Source organism: Nycticebus coucang, chromosome 11 (genome assembly GCF_027406575.1).
Source record: "Nycticebus coucang isolate mNycCou1 chromosome 11, mNycCou1.pri, whole genome shotgun sequence".
Lineage (NCBI taxonomy): Eukaryota > Metazoa > Chordata > Mammalia > Primates > Lorisidae > Nycticebus > Nycticebus coucang.
Window position 1 is genome coordinate 109,601,171 of NC_069790.1, and position 25,702 is coordinate 109,626,872.

General features: G+C 42.1%; 1 protein-coding gene across 3 annotated transcripts in view; it reads right to left on the reverse strand.

The window, feature by feature from the left end:
• Nucleotides 1-20,053, reverse strand: part of SVOPL (SVOP like) — a 60,682-nt gene extending 40,629 nt beyond the window's left edge. For all 3 annotated transcript variants that reach the window (XM_053609327.1, XM_053609326.1, XM_053609328.1), the window contains exons 1-6: nt 19,941-20,053; nt 19,690-19,781; nt 16,156-16,254; nt 11,771-11,842; nt 6,427-6,551; nt 4,532-4,595 (exon numbers count right to left, since the gene is read on the reverse strand). In XM_053609327.1, coding sequence (XP_053465302.1) covers nt 4,532-4,595; nt 6,427-6,551; nt 11,771-11,842; nt 16,156-16,254; nt 19,690-19,781; nt 19,941-20,022 — 534 coding nt within the window. In that variant the 5' untranslated portion in view covers nt 20,023-20,053. The remainder of the gene's footprint in view (nt 1-4,531; nt 4,596-6,426; nt 6,552-11,770; nt 11,843-16,155; nt 16,255-19,689; nt 19,782-19,940) is intronic.
• Between the last annotated feature and the right edge of the window lie 5,649 nt (nt 20,054-25,702).

The following is a 25,702-nucleotide window of genomic DNA, read 5'->3' on the forward strand; positions in this document are numbered from 1 at the left end:
ATGGATCTGGCTCATATTTGAAGATAAGATGACAGGGTTTGTTGGTGGACACTCGGATTGAGAGTCCGACACCAGGAGATGAGTTAACAGGGCTGGTGATTGAATGGGGATGAAGGGCAGGGACAACACAGATGGCTCTTGAGTTTGAGGCCTAGATAACTGAGAAAATAGCTCAATTCCACTATGAACTGCCAGTGGAAACACAGAAATTAGAGGATTCAGGGAAAAATGAAGTGATTAGCACAGAGTATCTCATATTTGTAAGACATTCAATTGACTATCAGGTCACTGGCTACCTGGGCCTGAAGTTGAAGGAGGTGCTTTCTGTTGTAGATAAAGATTTGGGGATCATAGACTTATAGATGGTTAAAATCATTGGAGCAGATTGGATAATCTCAGAAGACATGGAAAAGAAGACTAGCAAGGAAGAGAGATAACCGGGTGTGAGGCAGGGTGAGAGGAAGGGAAAATATCCATGGATGAGCTTCAGCAAGACCAGGCTCCACAAATTACACTAACTGCAAAATTCAAACAGTAAATATGAAAAGTGTGTGCCACTGTCTTACAGATCAGGAGAAGAAAGCTGGGAAGAACATGGAGTTAGTCTTCAATGCTTGTTTGGTTGTTTTTATTTTTTTATTGACTAAGTTCAATAACAACAACAACAAATAAGAGTATTATCCCACTGCTTTATTTATTGCCAAATACATAATGTTTCTGTGGGAATGGTCATCTTTTTCCCAGTCCTTCTGAAAGGTCAAGGTTCTTGGATAACCACAGGTGGTATAGGGCACGTAGATTGATATACCTTATGAATTCAAAGCCAATAATCAATGGCAGGCAGGAAGTGCCCCAATCCTTTCATCCAAATAGATGGCTCAGCTAGGGGAAGGCAAGCATGGCCTGTTCCCTCAGGTGCAATCAGATTATGGACTTGCAAACAGCAGAATCCTCGGAGGAGGGTAATATCTGGGGCCCACCACTAAAGACCCAGCAGGGTGAAAAAGTTTATCCCAGATGCCTTCCTGGGCTTCTGTAATTCCGAGGACACCTATCTCTGGAATATTTCCTGGTTACTATGTTCTATATAAAATCGCACTGTTGGATGATAGAAGCTCTGGGCTCAGAAAACCTTGGCGTTTAACCTCTGGCTTCAAGCATTCCCAGTGCTCTTTGGTTGATGCCAAGAAATAGGCAGTGGTATTAACCAGAGAGCAATCAACTAGAAGGAAAAAAGTACGTCCAGGCATACCTTATTTTATTATGCTTCACAGATAATGCAAATTTTGGTTCCCACTCCCCATATACACACAAATGGAAGGTTTGTGGCAACTTTGCATGAAGCAGGTCCTTTGGTACTTTTGTTTTCCAATAGTATGTGCTTATTTCACATCTGTGTGTCATGTTTTAGTAATATTCTCAGTCTTTCAAACTTTTTCATTATTATAGCTCTGTGGTGATCAGTTACCATTGATTTTTGGTATTACTATAGTACTTGTTTGGGGGCGGTACAAATGGCAGCCACGTAAGGCAGCAAACTTGAAAATGGCAAATGTTGTGTGTGTTCTGACTGTTCCACCAACCAGCCATTCTACTATCTCTTTCCCTCTCCTTAAGCCTCCCTCTACATCGAGACACAATGTTTAAATTAGGCCAATCACTAAACCTACAGTGGCCTCTAAGGGTTAAAATAAAGGAAGAGTCCCACCTCTCTCACTGAAGATCAAAAGCTAGGAAGGATTACGCTCAGCGAGGAAGGCGCAAGGAAAACTGAAATAGGTCAAAAGCCAGGTCTCTTGTGCCAAACAGTTCTGGCCAAGTCGTAAACGCAAAGAAAAAGTTCTCAAAGGAAATTGAAAGTGCTACTCCACAGCTACTCGGGAGGCTGAGGCAAGAGAATTGCCTAAGCCCAGGAGTTGGAGGTTGCTGTGAGCTATGACGCCACAGCACTCTACTGAGGGTGACAAAATGAGACTCTGTCTCAAAAAAAAAGAAAGTGCTACTCCAATAAACATATGAACAATAAGAAAATAAAATGTCCTTATTGTTAATATGGAGAAAGTGTGAGAGGTTGGATAACATTTCCATTAGCCAAAGCCTAATCCATAGTGAGGCTCTAACTCTCTTTGGTCTATGAAGGCTAAAAAAGGTGAGGAAGCTACAGAAGAAAGGAGAAGCTAGCAGAAGTTGGGTCATGAGACTTAAGGAAGAAGTCATCGCCATACATAAAAGCACACAGTGAAACAGCAAATGCTGATGGAGAAACTGCAGCAAGTTATCTAGAAGTTCTAGGTAAGGTCATTGATGCAGGTGACTGCCCTGAAAACAGCTTTCCAATGTAGAGGAAACAGTCTCCTATTGGAAGAAGATGCTTTATAGGACTTTCATAGCTAGAGGAAGAGTCAATGCCTGGTTTCAAAGTTTCAAAGGACAGATTGACTTTTTGGGGGGGAAGGAGCCTCTTGTTAGAGGCTAACGCAGCTGGTGAATTGAAGTTGAAGCCAATACTTATCAGCTGTTCTGAAAATCCTAGGGCCCTTAAGAAGAATGCTACATCTTCTCTGCCCGTGCTCTAGAAAATAAAGCAACAAAGGCTGGATAACAGCACATCTTCTTATAGCATGGTTATGAATATTTTAAGCCCATGCTTGAGATTTCACTGCTCAGAAAGAAAAAAAAAGAGATTTTCTTCAAAGTATTACTGCTCATGGATAGTGCCCCTGATCACTCAAGCGTTCTGGGTAGAGAGGTACAAAGAGATTGATGTTTTTATACCTAACACAACATCTATTCTGCAGCCCATGGACCAAGGAGTAATTTTGAATATCAAACCTTATTCTTATTTATAAATTATATCTTCATTTTTATTTTTTATTTTTTGAGAGAGTCTCACTCTGGCACCCTGACTAGAGTGCTGTAGCATTAAAGCTCACAGCAATCTCAAGTTCTTGGGCTCAAGTAATTCTCTTGCCTCAGTTTTTCTATTTTTTTAGAGACAGGATCTCACTGTTGCTCAGGCTGGTCTTGAACTTCTGAGCTCAAGTGATCTGCCCACCTCAGCCTCCCAGAGTGCTAGGATTACAGGCATGAACCATTGCGCCTAGCCTAACAAGCCTTATTATTTGGGAAATATATTTCTCAAGGCTATTGCTGCCATAGATAGTGATTTCTGTGTTGAAACTGAAAATCTTCTGGAAAAAAAATTCACCATTCTAGATGCCATCAAGGACATTTGTTCCAAGGAGGTCAGGTCAATGCAAACCTCCTCCCAAAGTCTGTGAAAGCTTAAAGAGTGAAGAAAGGGGCTGACAAAGATCGTTTCTCAGAAAGAAGCATTTAGTACAGACTTAAGAACACAAGCCAAATCCCAGACAGTTGTGAGACAAGATGAGATGGTGGATTCCTGAAACATTAACCCCTAGACCCAGGGCTCATGTGCATAGGGAAGGAAAGTGTAGACAATTGAAGTTGATTTCTCAAGGAAAGACAAGAATGTTATGTGAATCTACCTAAGGCCAAGACTTATGGTCATGGTTATTTTGACCTAAGAACAAGATTGAACAGTAGATAAAGTAGAAATCTTAGAGTTATTTCTGAACAAGTGGCTAACTGGAAGTCAATACGGAGGATTAGAGTGCCAGGCGGGGCTGTCTTAACATAAACACTGTTTGTGATTCCTGGGAGGAGGTCAAAATATCTACACTAACAGGAGTCTGGGAGAAGCTGATTCCAACCCTCATGAATGACTCTGAGGGGCTCAAGACTTCAGTGGAGGAAGCACGATAACTACAGACGTGGTAGACCCAGCAAGAGAACTGGAATTAGGAGTGAGGCTGACGGTGAGACTGCGTTGCTGCGATCTCATGCTCAGACTTGAAAAGAGGAGTTGTTTGCCTCTTACGGAGGAGCAAAGACAGTAAGTGGTTTCTTGAGATGGAATCTGCTTCTGGTGAGGATGCCATGAACTTTGTTGAGATGACATAAAGGATTTAGAAAATTCCATAAACTCAGGGGGTGACGCAGTGGCAGGCTTCGGGAGGTCTGACTTCAGCTTTGAAAGGAGTTCTACTGTGGATCAAATGCTATTAAACAGCATCGCATGCTACAGAGAAATCCTTTGCAAAAAGAAGAGTCAGTCGAAGTGGCAAACTTTATTGTTGTCTTATTTTCAGACATTGCCACAGCCACCCAAATTTCAACAACCACCTCCTTAATAAGTCAGCAGCCATTAACATCAAGGCAGCAGAAAGGTTATTCCCTGCTGAAGGCTCAGAGGATCATTAGCAGTTTTTAGTAATAAAGAATTTTTTAATTAAGGCATGTACCTATTTTTTAGATATAATGCTATTACAAAGTTAAGTGACTACGGTATAGTATATATACCAAGCAACCACAACATCTGTGTGACTTGCTTTGTTATACTTGCTTTATTTATCTGGAACCAAACTTGAAATATCCTTGAGGGATGCCTGTATGTACATCATACCCTACAGAATACAGAAGATTTGGAAGAACTTTTGTTTTACCTTACCTGGGACAAGGGTAGCATGTAGCCTCGATATTTTGTGGGCAAAAATTCAGTCTTTATGATTAGCCTGAACAGGAAGAGGAAAAAAACCCACAATAATTTTGTTTTTATAAAACCAAATAATCTTTTAAAAAAACAATCATAATTATTCTTATCACAGGAATAAAGGATTCAAAAACATAGATGTTTATTATACATGAAAATATAATTGTTACAGCTAATAAACACTTTGGGAAACAGTAAGAAATAAACTTATAACTGCTGCCCTGTTTGCATTTTTGTTAGGTGCCTAAACCCTTCCCCAACATCTCCTCCCAGAACAAAGGCCTACCGGAACAGAATAAAAACAAGTCTCCAACCACTTTCAGTGCAGCCACCATCTTTGCCCAGGCAGATCTGTCCCCTTCCATTAAACTTGGCCTTAACTCCTCCTGGTCTCATCTCTGGGTACGCCACCAAAGCCCTTTCAGTTTTTACTCTCAGAAAGTTATATTAAAATTCTACCATTTAAAAGCTGTTAGCCATATCCTTTTTTGCCAAAAGAAGCATTGACAAAATGTTTTCTTGGGAAATTAAAATTCACTCAAGAGAAGGTAAATAGTTTTCCCAACTAATGACGACAATCAAAACACAGGTTTCTAATTAAATACATGTTAACTTTGTGAATAGAAGAATAAATGGAATCATGTTTCGTCAGTTTCCTAGTTGCTGTTCTCTGTTCCCATTATTAACCAGTGTTTAGGGTTTATAACATATTTATTAGTTATTTCCTGAGGGATGTTTTAAATTATGCTTAGTGTTGGAGCCCAACTCTTGTAGGGCTCCAGAGCTCAAAGCTTAACTTATGCTCCAGGGAAGAAAAATTCTTTCCCTAACACAAAGCAGTAATTAGGTGCTTTGACATCTAATGTATTTGAGGATAACTTGCTCCAAGGCACCCGGGAGAAAAATCACCTGAGGGGTCCTATTAATTTAAGGGCGGCTCCCAAGGACCTGAACATTTGGCATAACAACTTTCATGCCGTGCGAAATAAGATCCTGCACACTTATACAAGGATAGAAGACAGATAAGTGGCATCATGTCTATTTCTTTTTTCTTTTTTCTTTTTTTTTTTGAGACAGAGTTTCACTATGTCACCCTCCATAGAGAGCTGTGGCATCACAGCTCACAGCAACCTCAAACTCTTGGGCTTAAGTGATTCTCTTGCCTCAGCCTCCCAAGTAGCTGGGACTACAAATGCCTGCCACAATGCCCAGCTATTTTTTTGTGGCAGTTGTCATTGTTGTTTAGCTGGCCCAGGCTGGGTTCGAACCCACCAGCCTCAGTGCAGGTGGCTGGCACTGTAACCACTGTGCTACAGGCCCCTAGCTCATGATGTCTATTTCAATACAACCTGTTTGGCAAATTCATTTTGGCCAAGTCTTAAGTTCTAGTGTCACAACACTTCAAAATGGTTATTCCTAAATGTTACAGGTGCTTATGACCAAAATAAATTCTTGCAACAAATTCTCAAGAAATTAATAAACTGTGTTTAGATTGACACTTTCATTACCTACCTACCTAATATGGTACTTTTGGTTAGTATTTAGTCTGTAAAATATTATTCATCTAGAAAATAATGATTAGCCTTAGGAACAAAACAAGATAACACATGCTTCATCTGGTAGCCTGCCGGTCTCACCATCAAGCATCATTCCGATGAGGAAATAACTCCTTAGTGAAATAAATAAGCAGCCATCACTTAAAAAACACACAAAAAGCTCAAAATGGATTAACATGAGTGAAGCCCACACATTCGCAAGTTATTGATGCTGTTGGCCCACCAAGCAATGTGTATTTATGAGTTGCCGCAAGGGAACACGTTTCTGACTTGGGGTCCTCTGGGGGAAATCTTTACCCTTGTGCGTGGCCAGACACGCCGCAGCCCACCATAGTCCGCAGGAAGACAAACCAAATGTACGAGGGAGCAAAGGAGGTCAGCAGGGAGAAATAGGATCCCCACACGAACGAGATCAGCAAAATCTGAAGCAACAAAAGAGGACTTGTTAATGGGATCTGCCTCAATGAGGAGAGGGAGAAAACCCACCTGCTGAAGGTAATTCAAGTCCATCCACATGTGCTTCTGAGGAGCTAATTTATAGCAAGCTCATTGGTCTTTCACGATCACACAATACAAGCCATGCCCTGCTACTGTCTAAAAGCCCAGACAAGCCACGTTTGGACAGTTCTTTATAACTACCCTACTGCACCCACCCTTCCTGGGGGCAGACCCCTGAACTTGTACTGCAGAAAGTGAAAGCGTCCCCTGTCCATTCACAAGGCTATTAGGAGTACAATGATGCACTGTGTGGAAATGAGTATCAGGAGAAAATTTAAGGCATTTGATTTTTCTCTAATGATATGAATAAACGTTCATAGTAGACAAAATAGAAGAAAAAAGAGATAGATATTGAAATAACTCTGATTGTCCAACCCAGAGAAGACACTCTTGATAATTTTTTGAGACCAGGTCTCACTCTGTTGCACAGGCCTGAGTGCAGTGGCATCATTGTAGCCCACTGCAGCCTCAGACTCCTGCCTCAGCCTCCCAAGTAGCTGGGACGACAGGCACCTGCCACCACTCCTAGCTAATTTTTCTATTTTCAGTAGAGTTGGGGTCCTACTCTTGCTCATGTTGGTCTTGAACTCTTCAGCTCAAGAGATCCTCCTACTTCAGCCTCTCTGAGTGCCAGTACAAGATTCTTTAAGAAAAAACTTCCTTATGGATTTGATAAGGAAAAAGTTTTATCTTGCTATGAAATTTTGTTTATGATAACTTCTTAGCTTTAATTATTATTATTTTTTTTTTTGGCCAGGGCTGGGTTTGAACCCACCACCTCCGGTATATGGGGCTGGCGCCCTACTCCTTGAGCCACAGGCACCGCCCCTTTAATTTTCGTTTTTTTTTTTTGAGGTTTCCTAATTGTTTTTCTTCTCTACTAAAATTCTTTTTTGTATACTTTTTTGGAGATATTTGTGTTTTCATACTAATTTACAAGAGCCTATGATATTTATTTTATGTGCTTTAAAACATAGGGCCAATTCTATTAATGTTTTTCTTTAAGGTTTCTCTCTTTATGTTTAAGAGAGGAATTCTTCACTAGAAATCAAAGAAGACCTGAGTTTGTAATCAGAGGACATAATTTATGTCCTGATACTTTATCTTAGTGTGTGACTTTGAGCAAGTAGTTTAATTTCAAAGGTATACCAAAGTTAACTAATGGATAGCTACTTAAGTTTATACCTGCAAATTCCCACATTCTCATGTTTTAACTATGCACATCCTTCAGCCTGAGAAAGCAAAGTGGCTCAGAGCAGTCTGAGTAATGTGAAATATGCAAAATTTATCAGGCCCAGAGAGTCTTGAGCAGGAGACTTCAGCCATGCTCCCTGCCTGCTTGAGGGTAGTGGTTTAAGACATTTTGTTTTTCTTCCCATCCCTATAGTTTCCAGACTAACAACAAATTATTCAAAATGATACCCCGAGTTGTATGATGTGACCCTCACCCTTCACCTTCATGTTCCTGGTATTTGTGATACAAAGAACCACATATAGCTAGTTGATTAAGTTACCTTAATGAACCAATGTCGATTCTTGTTCAACAACTTAAGAACTACTCCCTAACTACTCCCCCCACCTCCGCTTTTAAAGATCCACTTGTAGCAGCTGCTAATTGGAGCATATATGTAGGTCAACTTGAATCTATGACTCCTGGGCTGCAGATTTTAACATTGGCCCAAATAAACTCCCTACTTACATTTCTTTTGTTGCAGTTTATTCCTTCAGGTCAAAATTTCTGGTTTGAAAAAGAAGCCCAGATAAACTCTACACTTATCTTCCTTTCAGTTGAGGGCTAGATTTTATTTGGGCTTCTTTTTCGACCTCTCTTTTAAGACTGAGGGCTTCTGTTTCTGTCTCTGGAGAGGAGATTCAGGCTTACAGCTCTGCAGAGAATTTCTGCCCTCTCTATCACTGCCCCCCCACAGAGGTTTAGGTTATAGGAGGCCCTCCAGCGCTGGTTTTACTTTTGAGGGTCCTAACATTACATAGTCTGTTCTTATTATTTCATTTTATTGTTTTTTTGAGACAGAGTCTCACTCTGTCACCCTGGGTAGAGTGCCGTGGCATCATAGCTCACAGCAACCTCAAACTCTGAGGCTCAAGAGATCCTCCTGCCCTAGCCTCCTAACACATGGGACTACAATGTGTTAGGCGCACCACAATGCCTGGCTAGTTTGGGGGGTTGTATTTTGTTTTGTTTTACTATTTTTAGTAGAGACAGGGTCTCACTGTTGCTCAGGCTGGTCTTGAACTCCTGAACTCCAGCAATCCACCCACCTCAGCCTCCCACAGTGCTAGGATTACAGGCATGAGCCACCGTGCTGGCCCCGGGCCTGCTTTAAAAGCTGCAGCTGTCTCCTATTGCTTGTAATTTGGACTTGTCTTTTCATTTGGACCAGTTCCTGCTACTTTCAAATCAAGAGGTACATGAGGAGGCTCCAAAGTTAGGAGACACTCGGTCCCTGCAGGTCTGATTGGGTGTTCCAGAGGCCTAGAGACTTTACAGAGGTTCTGGGACATCTGTTCGAGATGTGTAGCTGTCTCAGGGGGCCTGCCTGCAGGAAGAACACCTGTGGGGACTTTATGGCTCACCAAAAGGTTCATGTAAGGATTGGGTACCTGGCACCTCAACACTCCACCACTGCAAGATGATCATCGATTTTGAGGCTCATAAAAGAGCAATTGGATACCTAGTGGTGACTCTTTGAGGAATGACACTCACATAGCCACATTCTTCGACCTGATATTCAGCCCCAGCTCTGGTCACCTCTGAAGAGGAATGTCTAAAATTATGAGAAACTGCCTTTCAAAAACTGAGCTTTCCTTCAAGGGGCCACCTGCCTTGGAAACACCAGCTGGACTGATGTGTAACAGCCATGGACATGGAACTCTATCATGCAAATGCCTAAGTAAATGGACTCACACGACTCAAGATGACCTCAAATCACAATAGCCAAAGTAGGGGTCTTCTGGAATTTCTAAGTTAATAGATTGTGTGCACAATTGGAAAAAACGTTTTTTAGAACCAAATTGAATGAGAGGCCTACTTTCTATGGTATCTGGAAGTGTCTAAGAGAGATACAAGAAAAATTGCTTCCCTCCTGCGTGGTAAACTAAATCGTCAGAAACTATTTCAGGGTTAAAAAAAAAAAAACCTTGGGGCTGGATGCCGTGGCTCACACTTACAATCCTAGCACTCTGGGAGGCCAAGGCAGGTGGGCTGCTTGAGTTCAGGAGTTTGAGATCAACTTGAGCAAGAGTGAGACCCTATCTCTATAAAAATTAGTGGGGTGTTGTGGCAGGCGCCCATAGTCTCAGCTACTTGGGAAGCAAAAGGATCACTTGAGCCCAAGAATTTGAGGTGCTGTAAGCTATGATGCCCCAGCACTCTACACAGGGGAACAGAATGAATGAGATTCTATCTCAGAAAAGAAAAAAAAGAAAAAAACCTTGGAAGTCTCTTCTTGTCCCTCTGTTGTCTTCTCCTATACCTGTGAGTCCGTTTAGTTCACCCTTCCATGTCCTGATTTATCACCCCGGTGCACTGTGCCTCCTTCTACAATCAACCTCCTGTTCTGGCCGCCCCTTTCAGAGTGAAAACAGTAGCAGGAAGAGGAGACCCAGCAGGAATATATAATCGTGGACCAAAACTGAACTTAAAAAGATTGTAAAGGATTTTCCAGATCTAACTAAAAACCCATAGGATTTGCAAAGGAATTTGATTCGAATGTCTGAACTTATCACCCGAGATATCCTGACCTCTATCAGTTAATCCACACTAGTATATGAATGGCTAAAAAAGGAAAATTGAAATAATCCTTGAGAGGCTTTCCATAAAAATACTGAAGAAGACCAAGAATGAGTCTGCAATTTGCTAAATGTGCTTAATGACGCTACACCACAAATATTTCAAAAGAAACTCATGAGAAGAAGATCCAACAAAACGGAGACAGAGACCAGAGGCCCCGCCCTCGACTATTCTAAATGGTCTGAAAAAAAATCTTCAAACAATATTCCAGTACAGTAGATGTGAGTCTTCAAAATCATCAAAATGATTCCCTTTTAAACTCCAGCTGCCTAAAGGGACTAGATAGAGACATGGTCACTTTAGTTAAGAGACACTAAATTAACTGAGCAACAATCTGGCCCATCGACTCTCTAAAACTCTCCAAAAGAAAGAAAAATAAGGCCTCTAAGGTCTGAGCTTGCAGCTCCAGCAGCTAATGAGTCAGACCAAGCCATTTAAGAGAAAAACAACCTCAAGTGACCAAAGAGGTGTCTGCTTCTATTGCAAGAAAAAAGGTCACCTTTTAAAATATGGCAAAAAAAAAAAAAAAAAAGATAGCAAGAAAGGAAAACCACCCAAGAGAAATAGGGCCGCCCCAAGGAACAAAACCAGCCTTTCCATGTCTCCTTACTGATGTGTTAGGGCAGGGGTTCTCAACCTGTGGGTCATGACCCCTTTGGGGGTCAAACAGACCCTCTCACAGGGGTTGCCTAAATACATCCTGCATATCAGATATTTACATTACAATTCATAACTGAAGCAAAATTACAGTTATGAAGTAGCAATGAAAATAATTTTATGGTTGGGGGTCACCACAACATGAGGAACTGTATTAAAGGATCACGACATTAGGAAGGTTGAGAACCACTGTGTTAGGGGAAGTGGACGTATTGATAAATGGGAAGGTAGCCTCGCGCCTCCTTGTAGCAGAGCCACCCTTCTGTATTAACCAACTCCTTCCTCTGAGTAACAAAACCATTCAAAGGGCGGGGTCTCCGAGCCATCCGTGACTATTTACAAGTCCCAACCTTTAAAACTGCAAATAGAGCCACTCTCAGCCTTTGTTTCCTCAACTCCTCAATGCCTTCTTGGCAGAGACTGCCTAGAGATGCATGATACACGCACCTCCTTTTCTCAAACTCCATATCTGGACTGCGGGGGACCAAGTGGGGGGCAGATACCTCGAAAAGAGATGGCACATTAGGGCACAAGCCTGGAATTCAAGAACGTGCTGTTGGGGAAGGAAACATCTGCATTTTCTAATGTGGGTACTAACAAGGAAATGCCCACTCACAAGGAACAGTGGTAGGAACGCCACAGAAAATTCCAATCACATCGTGGGGCCCGACCTACCTTCCAGCGGCCGTATCTGTCAGCCAGGAGGCCAAAGAGGATGCTGGAAACCATGTAGCCAAAAAACACCATCTGCAGGTGGGAGGGAGACAATGGTTCTCTAAGAGTCTGTAGAAGGTGTTAACTTACCTCGTTTACCATTCATCCATCGTCACTCCAAGGAGACTGAAAATATGACAGGGGAAAAAAGTAAAGAACTTTGTGAAGAGTTTCACAAAGTCTCCGCTCCTGCTAACATATAAGGTTAGCTAGAGAGCTCAGGATGCCAGAGGCAGGTGTTTATGCCGCTTGTCTGGTGACCCCACACCTTGAAGACTCCGCCACCGTGTGGAGACAAGGGTCCGTGGCACAGGTCACTTCCTTCTTCTGAACCCAGAGGGTAGCTCCGCCTCCACTCAGGTGTGTCATTGTGATTGCACTGTAATTTTTAAAAATTTCTACTCATTCATGCTCTGCCTTATTTTATATGAGTTGAGGCCACCAGCAGCGGTCTTCATATAAGTAAATCTCAACTTCAGACACCAAAAATAATCATTCACTTACAAAGCTTTTCAAAACAGATATAAATGCTAAGATAAACCTAGTTTATCTTCCTTCCCTGTCCCACAATGGCTTGTCCTTCCCTGATAAGATTCGAGGACCTGGGATTGGACAGCAGCATTTTCACTCAGCCCGAGTTGTAGGCTGACGTCGGAGCCTTCTGACAGCTTATTTTTCTGCTTTCCAGCAGCCCCAAGATTCACTGCATTTCCTCTTGGGAAGAGCCCAGACTGATCACCTCCAGGGTAATCAAAGGCAAGCTACTAACTTGCATTTCTAGGTTTAAAAAAAAAAAAAGCAGCAGAAAACCTGTTTCTCTTTGGCTGCTTGCTTTGCTTTCTCATTTTCTCTCTTCTTTACTCTTCATAAGAAAGACTTAAATGCATTTCTTCCACAGGGAGCTATAAAAAGCCATTCTGTATTCTTGAACAACAAAAGTCATGATTTTGCCCTTTGCACTGTACTTTCTAGGACAGAAACTTTAATTCAAAGCCTATGTTAGTCAGGTGAAACTGCTTTCACAGCGTTAACAAGAATTCCATGCTGAGTATAACAGAAATCTGGTTATAATTAAGCATCAGTCAGGGTACATATTGACTCAGTGCCTTGTGGCTGCTCACTAGCCAAAAACCACATAACTCTAACCATTCACAACCCCAGTTTCCCCACAGGTAGCATCACCAACGTTGGACTCATGAGGCTTTTGTTGATAAATTAAGATGAATTCCAGATGAACAGCTGATGCCAACCAGTTTGAAGACCCTCCCTCCCACCCCCAGGAATTGAACAGCCTCAGAATGGAGTTCTTCCATCTCCCTGACCCCCAACTCCACCCTTCATTCTTCAGTCAGGGAACGTCACACTTCACCACACCACTTGTCCAAACACCTCAAAATCTCAACACAACTACAAGAAGGACTCCAATTAACAAATGCAAACATTGTAACTTAGTTGCATTAATTGTAATTAAAATCATAATTTAAAAAATTAATATTAATTGTAAATTAAAAAATAAAATCCCAAACCCCAAACTCCTCCAGGAGATGGATTTGAGATTATTTCCTGTCTCCTTGTTTGGGTGTCTTAAGATTAAACCTCTTTCTCTGCTCAAACTTGGGGTCTCTGCGTACCGATTTGCTGTGCATTGGGCAACCTGGTACAGTTACACCCAAGGTTTGTGAACTCTGATTCTGTAACCTGTTAGGGAGAGTACAGAGACAAAACTCCCTCATCCCATCTCTTTTTTTGCAGTTTTTGGCCGGAGCTGGGTTTGAACCCGCCACCTCCAGCATATGAGGTCGGCGCCCTACCCCTTTGAGCCACAAGCATCACCCCCCATCTCTTTGCCATCCCTCCCTTTGGAGGGTCTGCTCTTTTCTGTAGATGCCTATCTTTACAGTGAAAATGATTCTTCTCTTTTAGATTTAAGCACCACATGAGGTTTATGTCTTTAGCATTAACTCTCTTATATGCAAGCACAAGGGATATAACACACCCTTATCCTTTATGTTCTCAGGTAGCCACTGTAACTCCCATTGGGTTATTGGGGTTATCGTTCTGGGGAAGGTGGAGCTGGAGTTAAGGGGTGTGGAGCCTGGGAAAATGAACATGTCGCTAATCAGCCTGAGACCCTCCTGTCAGCAAGATGGTTGCCAGTGAGCCCAGGGGACAGATGCCCAAAGTCAGATGAGACTCAGCCAGGAGCAAGATTGACAGAGTCTAAAGAAATGAGAATGAGAGGAAGTCAGAGCAGGCGGCAGTCACCTCATAGGTGAGTTTAGTCACTTAGAGAAGCTGGAGCTGTGATGCATCTAACAAGGGAACTGGTGCAACCACTATTAAAGGAGCAGCCTCCTTAGGCACCACTGGGAAACATAATCACAACCAAACGTACATGAAAGGTGAGCACTCTGAACACTGTATCATAATACAATTTTGTACAAGTGGCAGATGCAAATGCCACACCCAGATCTCCAGCATGTTCAGGAAATAAGATGCACAAATCTACAACTAACTGGGGTGCAGAGCAGTTATAATTAAACAGAGTTACAGCCATGCTCTAAAGATACAAGGATTGGCAAGTAACACTTTTGTTGTCAGAATCAAAATGGGTTAAACCGAAACCCTAACAAAGTGGAACAGAGAGGCAACAAAGGTGGGGCTCTCGCACACATGTACCATGACAAAATTATTTTAAGGACACCCTGAAAATCACGACCCTGTAGAAAGAAAACTGTGGGACTGGGTGCAGTGGCATGTGCCTGTAAGGCAGCTACTCAGGAGGCTGAGGCAGGAGGATCACTTGAGCCCAGGAGTTCGAGGCTACAGTGAACTGTGATTGTGCCACTGTATTCAAGCCTGGGTGACAGAGTGAGACCCGGCCTCTAAAAAATAAATAAATGAAAATACAAATTTTCTCTGTTCTAAAAGTATAGAATAAAAGTGATTCATGAAAAAAAAAAAAGAAAGGAAGGAAGGAATGAAGGAAGGGAGGGAGGGAGGGACTATAAATGTAGATAACCATCCCACTATAATTCCCCTGTGCTGTGCATATTAAAATTGTATATGCATTATCTCCTATTAATCTGCCTCTTGCCAGTTGATTATTTAGTGAAACTTCAGAGGGTGAAGGGGAAGTTTTCCCCTGACCCCAACAAAGCCCTCTCTTCATTAAAACCAGCTTAAATACCCAAGTAAATCAGCCTTCTCTCCTTACCCTGGGGTTCATTGGCCTCCTTAGCTGACACTATCTCCTAAATACTTCCAGAACACAGCCTCACCCACCCCTCCTGCTGGCCTCCCACACTCTAGCTCAGCCCTGGGAGTTCTTTGAAAACTGACCGCATCTCAGGATGAGAGCCCTCCAATGGCTCCCCACTCCACCCCCCAACTTTGGGCTCTGGTATTTTTATATATTAGGAGCCTCTTAAGAGTTAAAAAAAAATCCCACCCAGTTCTATGATAGGTGTACTTTAATATCCATCTATTGAGAGATGTATAATGACTATGAAATCAGTAATGCTTTTATATAAAAATTGATTTTTATTATACAAAATGGTAATTGGAATACTCTGGTTTCTCTTCAGATCGCATAAATCTTTCGCCTTTTACAAAATGGTAATTGGAAAAACTGTAATATATACTATGTGTCAGATATTTTTTGCATGGAGGCTTACATGACTGGGGGTAGTGGCTCCGGAGTGGAGTCTGTGCAGCCCATGAGGTGCTCTAGCTCCTGCCTACCTTGGCAACCTCACCTCCCGTCACTCCCTCCTTCTCTCTTGCTACTTAAGCAGCATGGAACCGCTTGTGGTCTTCCTAACATACATGCACTCACACACCCTATCTACTGGCAATGAGTTGGTACTTAATGCTTTTTTGAAAGAGTGATGGATAGTAGCCTTAATTCCACTCTGTAGCAAAACTTGTCATGCAATTCTTAACAAGGCTTTTCACAGTGGTCTTTGAGAAAAGGTGAATGAGTAAGAGCAAAATTCAGCGACGGTGATTTGGTGATTGGTCTAATTTAGTAGCTTCTTAGTGATCTGACCTCTGACCTAACCATGACTAACCTAAGACTTAAGGGTCGCTTTTCTAATTTGCATTTCTCTTGCCTGGACTCTTCCCCAAATCTGGGAAGCAAGCAGTCTAAGGAAAAGAGAAAGGGAGAAGGGGGAAAGAAAAATGGGGAAGAGGCATGCTGTGGTTTCAGCCCGCAAGCTCAGGGAGCCAAAGCACCAAGTAGAGAGGTAGCCTTTGGTCATCCTTTGGTCAGTCCTGGGGATGAGGGAAGAGGAGCCCAGGCCTCTGGTTGGCTCATTCACAACAATGAAGCAGATACTCACCGTGGTCACTAAAGCCACCTGCCAATTCTCCAGTTGCCATTCACAGCGGATGACGGGAGACACAACAGCTAATAACATGATCTCCATGGCCTCGACAACCTTAAAGAAGCAGGACACAGCACCATGGCTAAGTGCCAGCTTGTCGTCACTGTCTGTCCATCATCCTTCCTAGCTTCAACTTCCTCTCCACCCCCCCATCAGAGAGCACCCGTGGTAAACCCACCCCTCACCACTAGTTGGACAAAGAACTATAGCACAACTCTGGCTTTCAAAAATGTAGCATTTATGGTTTGAACTTAAAAGGGTCCCCTAAGATTTCTAGCATGTATTTGCTTGTGATTTTGCTGACCCATGTGTTTGCATGGTGGCACGGTGAGGGTGCCATGGTGGTCGGTCACTTAGCTGGTGGGTGAACCCAGATAACCAGCAGCCTCTAGATCAACTATTTAATAGTTCTGTTGTTGGTACTTTTCAATGCGTGAATATTGCAGGGCATATCCCTTGCAGATGGGTTTTTGAAATAGTCAAATAATCTCAAAAAACTGGGATTGGAGGAAAGATTCATGAAATCTGGAAAAAATCAAAATAATGAGTTCACCAGCAGGAAAATGTCTTGTTAGTAAACGGTGTAGGATGTGCTACTAATTATTTTTTTTGACACAAAGTTTGAGCATTCTCTTCTGTCCCCGTCTTGCAATCCTTTACAGAGTATATTTCTCTCCCCAGGAGAGGAAATAAATGCTAGAAAGCAATTGAAAGAGTAAACCGAAATTAATAAGAGAAATTAGGTGCAGAATTGTGAAGAAGGATGAATGAAAGAGAGTCGAGGTTCTTGTGCCTGCGGGAAGGGATGAACATTGACATCTTTGGAGGAGGGAATGATGAATTTGTTTGGCACATGTCCTATTGATAACATTGATAGGATGTGGATTTATCATAGTAATATTTATACTTGGAGGCCTGAGATGAAAAGGGCAGAAGGATATTAGCTAATGTGTGGGAATTTGAAGTACAACCGTTATAGTCATGTTCAGAGTTTGGATGGCTGGTATGTTTTAGCTCAAAAAAGTATCAAGAATAAGAGATATCATAATCATCTCAGAAAAAATGTTTGATTTGTTAAACTTATTTCCCTCAGTAATATAGAGCAGCTCGGTCAATGTTAATAAGGACATCACTCTTCTAAAGTGTTGGAGAAGGAAATAAACCAATAACAAATCAGTCTAATATAAAAGCTGAGAGGGGCGCAGCCAGAAGCCAGGGTGGGGTGCACACAGCAGCTTCACTGTATAAGGTCTTAGAAGACCTCATGGGAGAATCTAGAACTTAGGAGTCCTGTTCATGGGCTGACGATGCTCTGCTGCCATGGAAGCTGTCACTGTATATCTGTGTCACATGAGGCCCTGAAACCTGACTACTGCTCCCACTGCCTCTAGACCGGCCACAGCCAGGACCAGCCATGGCCCACCACTGTCAGCACATCTATTCCTTTGTTTTTTTTTGTTTTTTTTTTTTTTTTTGGTAGAGATAGAGTCTTACTTTATTGCCCTCAGTACACAGGACTCACAGCAACCTCCAGCTCTTGGACTTAAGTGATTCTCTTGCCTCAGCCTCCTGAGCATCTGGGACTACAGGCGCCCGCCACAACGCCCAGCTATTTTTTTGTTGCAGTTTGGCCGGGGCTGGGTTCAAACCTGCCACCCTCAGTATATGGGGCCGAGCCCTACTCACTGAGCCACAGGCGCCACCCAGCACATCTATTCTAATGAGATGTCCTGGTTGAAGGTAGAGGAGAGTTGATAGTAAAACCCTACCCAGGCACACTTACCCCTTGAAATACTGAATCTTAAAAATGTGGAGTCTATGAGAGACTTCACTTTACAGATGAGGAAATGTTCTGAATTGCATTCTTGGTTATTATCAAAATAGGACTTATGGGCGGGTTCATGCCTGTAATCCCAGCACTTGGGGAGGCCAAAGTCAGAGCTTGCTGGAGCCCAGGAGTTCAAGACCAGCCTGGGCAACATAGGAAGACCCTGTCTCTAGTAAACAAATAATTCTTTGTAACATAGGACTAAGACACATCATGCCTTCCTCTCTTTTTTACACTTCTGAGAATGTCATGCTTTTGAACTATGTATCAGAACGTATGTGCTACCTCCAGCTCATGTGACTCTCAGTCCTATACCATTTAGCTGAGTGGTGAGGGTCAGAGCTCTCTAGTGTTTTTCTTTTCACAACTTTTTTTTATTATTAAATCATAACTTTGTACCTCTCTAGTGTTTTTCTCACTCATCTCCCCCTTAGCTGTCTTTACTCTCCCACCCCAAATTGCTGTTGTCTTCAATTATCCAAGCTGTCTCATTATCATTATGCATCTCACTATGGGGTTAATATATTCTCACTCCACCTTCAAAAGGAGACAGCAGAAGTGGTTTTGGAGTTCCTCAAACATCACTACTGTTGCAAAAGCCCCAACGTTGAGCTGTCATTTTTCTTTCCTCAAAATAGCATATGGCAAATGTCGTAGTCCATTTGTGCTGCTTTAACAAAATATCTCAGATTGAGTAATTTTTAAAGAACAGAAATTTATTTTCTCATAGTTCTGAGGGCTGGGAAGTCCAAGATCAAGGTACCAGCAAGTCCTGTGGTCTCATGCGCGCTGAATTCTGCAGTGGAGGGACACTTTGTACTCACGCAGCAGAAGACAGGTGAGCTGAAGGCTGTTGCGTTAAGCCCCTTTTAGAAGGGACTTAATCCCGTTCATGAGGGAGGACCCCATGCCATAATCACTTTTCAAAAAGACCCACCTCTTAATACTATCATTTGAGCAACACCTGAGTTTTGGAGGGGACCCATTGGAACCTTCACCAGTGCCTCTTAAAGGACGTGGTAATTATGACGTGTGTCTCAGGTGATTGTTAGGCACAACATGAGAGCAATGTATCAAATTTTACATAGAATAATATCACAGTTTTCTCCTTTCTTAATACTTTCATTGAAATCGTTTAAAAAAATAAGTAGTGAAATCCCAAAACACAAAGACACAAATATTCAGGGGGTGCCTTGGCTCAGTGCGGTGGGGTGCTGGCCCCATATGCTGAGGGTGGCAGGTTCAAACCCGGCCCCGGCCAAGCTGCAACAAAAAAATAGCTGGGTGTTGTGGCAGGCCCCTGTAGTCCCAGCTACTTGGGAGGCTGAAGCAAGAGAATCACGTAAGCCCAGGAGTTAGAGGTTGCTGTGAGCTGTATGATGCCACAGCACTCTACCCAGGGCGACAGAGTAAGACTCTGTCTCTACAAAAACAAAAACAAACAAACAAAAAAAGACACAAATATTCATTTGTTCATAACCAAACACCTGCCAAAAGTGAATGGAAGTGACCTTGACTCACCCTCCTCCTGGGGCTCCAGCTCCTTTCACACCCTCCATCCACCCGCTGTGAACAGCCCAGAGCTGGAATCGCTGGGAGGCTGTACATACCAGCAGGGAGGTGGGCAGTGGAGACGCACATCATCTCCAGGGAGAACTCACCCCAGTGCTGCCCATGATGAGAAACAGGGCGATGTGGAAACGTCCGAATCCAATGGTCTCCACTGCGTCCTCCACGGTGAACGTCTTCGACTCTATCAGGGAAAGGGATGGAAGGAACAGCTTCCGGTGGGAAGGGAATGCGTAAGGAGCACTGCTCACTTTGCGGGATATGGGAAAACCAATTCATTATTATAAAGACAAGTTGATATGGGGTGGGGGGTGGGATTAGGCAACAGCTTGAGAGATCTCACCTTGTGGCTGTGGCTCTGGGCTCCCCAGGCTCAACCTCCTAAGGCTGATGATGGCAATGGGCTCAGTCTGTTTCCTTGCCATCTCCTAAGTGGTTCAATTTCCCCACCTAGCTTCCTTGACAGAATTAAAGGAGGGAAGACAGAAGTAAATGTCCCAGTTATTAAGCGCATCATATGCTGGGTGCACCTCATACAAGATCTCATTAAGCCTTCACAAAAATCTAATGAAATATTTTCATCCTCATTCATCCGTGGCTTCTGGAACCAAGCAAGTCAGTGTTTAAATTCTTTCCCTGCTACTTATTCTGTGTGGCTTTGAGAATTTGGCCTTTGCAGATCTGTTTCCTCATCTCTAAAGTGAGGATAACGACCTGCTCCTGTGTACCCTCAATGAATCCCCAACATTAAAAAATAATAATAATAAAATGGGGATAATGTAACAATTGCACCAAACTTTCAAGGTTGTTGGGAGTATTAAATGAGTTATTCATAGACACACCTGGCATGTCCTGATATGCTTCATAAATACGAGTTGTTTTGGGGGGGTTTTTTTGGAGACAGAGCCTCAAGCTGTTGCCCTGGGTAGAGTGCCGTGGCATCACAGCTCACAGCAACCTCCAACTCCTGGGCTCAAGCAAGTCTCCTGCCTCTGCTTCCCAAGTAGCTGGGACTATAGGCGGCTGCCGCAACGCCCGGCTATTTTTGGGTTGCAGCCATCATTGTTGTTTGGCGGGCCCAGGCTAGATTCGAACCCACCAGCTCAAATGTATGTGGCTGGCACCTTAGCCGCTTGAACCACCGGCGGCGAGCCAATAGGAGGCATTTTGATTATTACTGTTTATTAAGGATGTAACCGAGGGCAGTCATTGTGCTGGGCACTTTACATACATGGATTGTCTCCTGTATTCTATACAAAAAAAGTCTATGGGGTCTTATAATTTATCACCATTCGGCATGTTGAAGAACCAGAGAAATGGGGAGTTTAATGGCTAAATTAGAATAAATCGGGCTAAATTGAGAGAGCAAATTAGGCAATCAGGCCTCTGTGGCAGTAACTAACCCTAAGTGGGTCTTGACAGTTTTAATAACAGCATTCTCCAGCGGGGACAAACCATGAGCTTTGCTACAGGAAAAGAATCTTCACATTCCCACAGATCCTGTGTTCAAAGTGGGCTCTCCCACTCATCATTTTCATTTCATTCTGACAGAAACCCACGGAGCTCCTTATTATCCACCCCCCCATTCTGTACAAAACCCTAAAAAGAAAAGGATTCTTAACTCTAAAAATCAAAAGACAAACCAAACAAGGGAAGAGGGGTGGCAAGTTAGTGGCTTCACCACACAAAGAAGTATTTTAAAATGACTTTCAGACACAGTAATTTAATTGTACATCCACAGTGGGACAAACAGAAATCCCAAACTGTTCTCAGTAATTGTGTCATTAGTGATGATATTAATATCATTTTGATACTAGTAGGATAAAGCAAGTAAGCAATTATGTTATTATTAGGAACCAAGATTTTTATCGTTAGAGGACAAAGATAAATTATAAAATTAGTTAAGTAAAAAACTTATAATCTAATTTTGAATAGGAAATAACGATATTCATTCATTATATATTTTATTATGTATAGTAAATATATACAATAAACAAATATAAACAAACCAACCAACCCAGGTACCTTAGATAAATGGCCTATTCTGGTCTGGGGACAGGAAATGTACAAATTGAGCCTGGAATATCTTATTATAGCACATGGCATGGACACAGCAAGGTCGTGATAAAATATTCCAAGATTCAAATTGAAAAGGTCCCCACTGGCCAAACATGGGACATCAAAAAGAGTAATGACTGCGAAGAACTGAAATACATCAACAATATTAAAGTCCATTTGTTCACAGGAATACTAACATGAAGACTTCATTTATTACCTTAGAAGGATGCTAGAAAACAAACTCATTATTCTGAAAACTAGTAATAGTCTGTATATCAAGGTAACCAAAAATTAATGAAAGGAAATTACTCTTAAATTTCAGCTAATATGTGCAGAAAGAGGATAGAATTGCATCATCACTACCTTGTAACTCCTAACAAAATAAGGGCCACACTTGTGTTCAGTAGCATAACAGGGTGACCACAGTCAACAACGATTTATTGTATGTCTCAAAATAACTAAAAGAGTGGAATTCCAATGTTCCTGACACAAAGAAATAATAAATGCTTGAGGTGATGGGTAGAGACCCCAATTACCCTGGTTTGATCATTTCATATTGTATACATATAACACAGGATCTCATGTACCCCAAAATATGAACAATGATGTACCCATATAATTAAAAATTAAACAATTAAAAATGAAATTTAAAAAAATAGTTGACCATGCATCTACTCTATATCCAGAGCACTTATGTTACCAAAAATCGTAAACATCTCAAAGGTTCATCAACAGGAATATGAAGAAACAAATGGGATACTCAGACTATAAGTGAACCTCAAATCCATTTTATTGATCAAAAAAACTCAGACACAATAGAGTGGTTCCAAAGCAGGCAAAACTCTGGTGACAGAAATCAAAACAGTGGTTTCCTATGACGCATGAGGCAATTTTCTGGGGTGATGAAATGCACTACCCAGACTGGAATTGTGTATACGTATATACATTTATCAATCTCTACATATTTTGCATTTATAGTTGTCATCTACGGAGATTTGAAGCATATTTTAATTTTACCTCAATAAAAAGAAAAGTGTCTTCACGCAAAAAATAATGATAATGGATCTAGGCAAGGACTATCAATGGCTAATAAACTAGGTAAAAGGCTGAGGGAGAACTTGAGTATGAGATGGATAAGGCTGATGACATGGGAACCCACGGGAAACACCTCTAATGGACACACAGGCATTATGGGTGACTCCTGAAGGTGCCCCAGGAAAAAAGCACAACACTGCCTGCAAGGCGTTCTCGTACAAAGAAATCGAGCATGCAGCTCTACCAGTTTATACAGGAAATGAAGCAACATGCTAAACTGCGCCATGTGGATGCAGTAAGGAGAATCCCAAGTGTGGGAAGTTCTACAGGATCCACGACCCCGCAAGGGAAAAAGAGGGAAGGGGAACCCATGGACTAAAAGAGACACATTAACCAAATACTTGAGTGGATCTTATTTGGACCCTCATTCCCAAAAGTATAAAAAAATTAAAAATAAAACAACAACACAGAGAGAGAGAGAGACACTAGATTTATGGCATAGGTTGTGATGGGGTTTCATGGTATACACTTACCTCCAAAGTCATCAAGTTGTGTACATTAAGTACGCATGGCTTTTTTACCTCCACCTCAACAAAGTTTGGTCTGTTTGTTTTTTTTAAAGAACTGAACAAAGCCCTCCTCTAGCCAGAACATAAGAACAGCCAAAGGGCAGTTGTACAGCTACACATCAAGGCCATTAATGTTTGCCAAGTGCCAGCTCTGTATCTTGTGTTGTATGGACGCCTGTGAAGACTTTGCAGGAAGGTCTGATCTGTCTCCTGCCCTAAGGAGTTTTTAATCTACCTGGGGACACAAAAGACACACACAAACAATTACACCATAGTGTAGATATTCTTTGTTTTCTTAGGCGCCATGACAGAGACATAACTATTCCCAGTCAGGAGAGAGATCAATAAAGTTCAGAGATGGCTCATACAACCTTCTCATTCTCTCTCCCAAGGGAGACCACAGAAAGTATGAAAAGTCATTATCTTCACCTACAGGAAAAAGTCAGAACAAATAGTCTCCTGGGCCATCTGGGAGCCTGAAAGTCAAGAAGACAGACAGTTCTAAAACTACTGCTCCCTTTCCAGACATTGTTGAAACAGTCTTTTGAGAGGCATCCTTTATTTGGTAACTTTTCACAAATGAAGTGGTCACCAGGAACATCACCTTCTTTAGATTAGAAAATAGACTTAGCACATATTAAATATTAGCCATACCTGAAAACGTTTCTAGATCAGTGGTTCTCAACCTTCCTAATGCCTCCTAATGCCGCAACCTTTTAATACAGTTCCTCATGTTGTGGTGACCCTCATCCATAAAATTATTTTTGTTGCTACTTCATAACTGAAATTTTGCTGCTGTTATGAATTGTAATGTAAATATTTGATGTGCAGGAGACCTCCAAAGGGGTCGTGACCCACAGGTTGAGAACTGCTGTTCTAGATGGAAAAACAAACAACTAATATAGGCTTAATCAAAATCTGAAAACAAGAGGCTTCACTGGGGGAAAGAACAGTCTTTCCAACAAATGGTGATGCAGCATGCAAGAGAATGGAGTTGGACCCTTACTTTATACTTACACAAAATTAACTCAAAAGGAATCAAAGACCTAAATTAACACTATACAACTCTTACAAGAAAGCATAAGTAAAAATATTCATGAGCAGGGAATGATTTCCTAAGTATGACACCAAAGCACAGTAATAAAAGAAAAAAATAGATAAATTGAAATTAAAATCTAAAACTTCTGTGCAACAAGAAAGTGAAATAACCCACAGAATGGGAGGAAAGATTTGTAAATCATATTATCTGATAACAGTCTAGTATTCAGAATCAAGAACTCTTACAACTTGACAATAAAAAGACAACCCAATATTTTTTTTTTTTTTTTTTTGTGAGACAGAGCCTCAAGCTGTCGCCCTGGATAGAGTGCTGTGGCTCCAATTCCTGGGCTCAAGCGATTCTCCTGCCTCCACCTCCCAAGTAGCTGGGACTACAGGCGCCCACCACAACACCTGACTATTTTTTGGTTGCAGTTGTCATTGTTGTTTGGCTGTCCCGGGCTGGATTCAAACCCACCAGCTCAGGTGTATATGGCTGGCGCCTTAGCCATTTGAGCCACAGGCACCGAGCTGACAACCCAATTTTTAAAATGGGTAGATACATATCAACATTTCTCCAAAGAAGATATACAAGTGGCCAATAAGCACTTGGAAAGAGGCTCAGCATCATTAGTCGCTAGGGAAATGTAAATAGAAACCACAATGATACCACATCCTGCCTCTAGGATCCCTAAAATTAAAAAGCCAGACAGTGATGTGGCGTCAGGGATGTGGAGGAATTGGGACTCTCACGTATTGCTGGTGGGAATTTAAAATCACACATCCACTGTAGAAAACAGTTTGTCAGCAGAGTTACTGTATTGTCTGTACCACTCCTAGCTTTATACTCCAGAGAATTGAAAACATTTTTATGAGCTACCAAAATTCATATGTTGAAAATCTAACCCTCCGTACTTCAGAACATGAATTTATTTGGAATTAGGGTTATCACAAATGTAATCAGTTGAGATGAGGTCGCTGTGGAACAAGATGGGTCCTAATCCAATCCGACCAGTCCTCATAAAATAAGGGGGGAATCTGGACCCAGACGTGAGCACTGGGAGAATGGCTGAAAACATAAAGGCAGAGATTGGGGTGATGTATCTACAAGCCACGCCTAGAAACAAGGAGAGAGGCTGTGCCCCCCCTAGGAGCAAGGAGAGGCAGGGAGCAGATTCTCCCCCACAGCCCTCAGAGGGAAGCAACCCCAGAACTCTGAGATAATAAATTTCTCTCGTTGAAGCTGCCCAGTTGATGGCATGTTTGCTATGCCATCTCTAGGGAACAGAGACACATATGTTCACACAGAAACTCATACATGGATGGTCACAGAGGTGCTATTCATAATAAGCTAATGTGGGAACAATTCAAATGCCCATCAACAGGTTAACGGATACATTAGAAG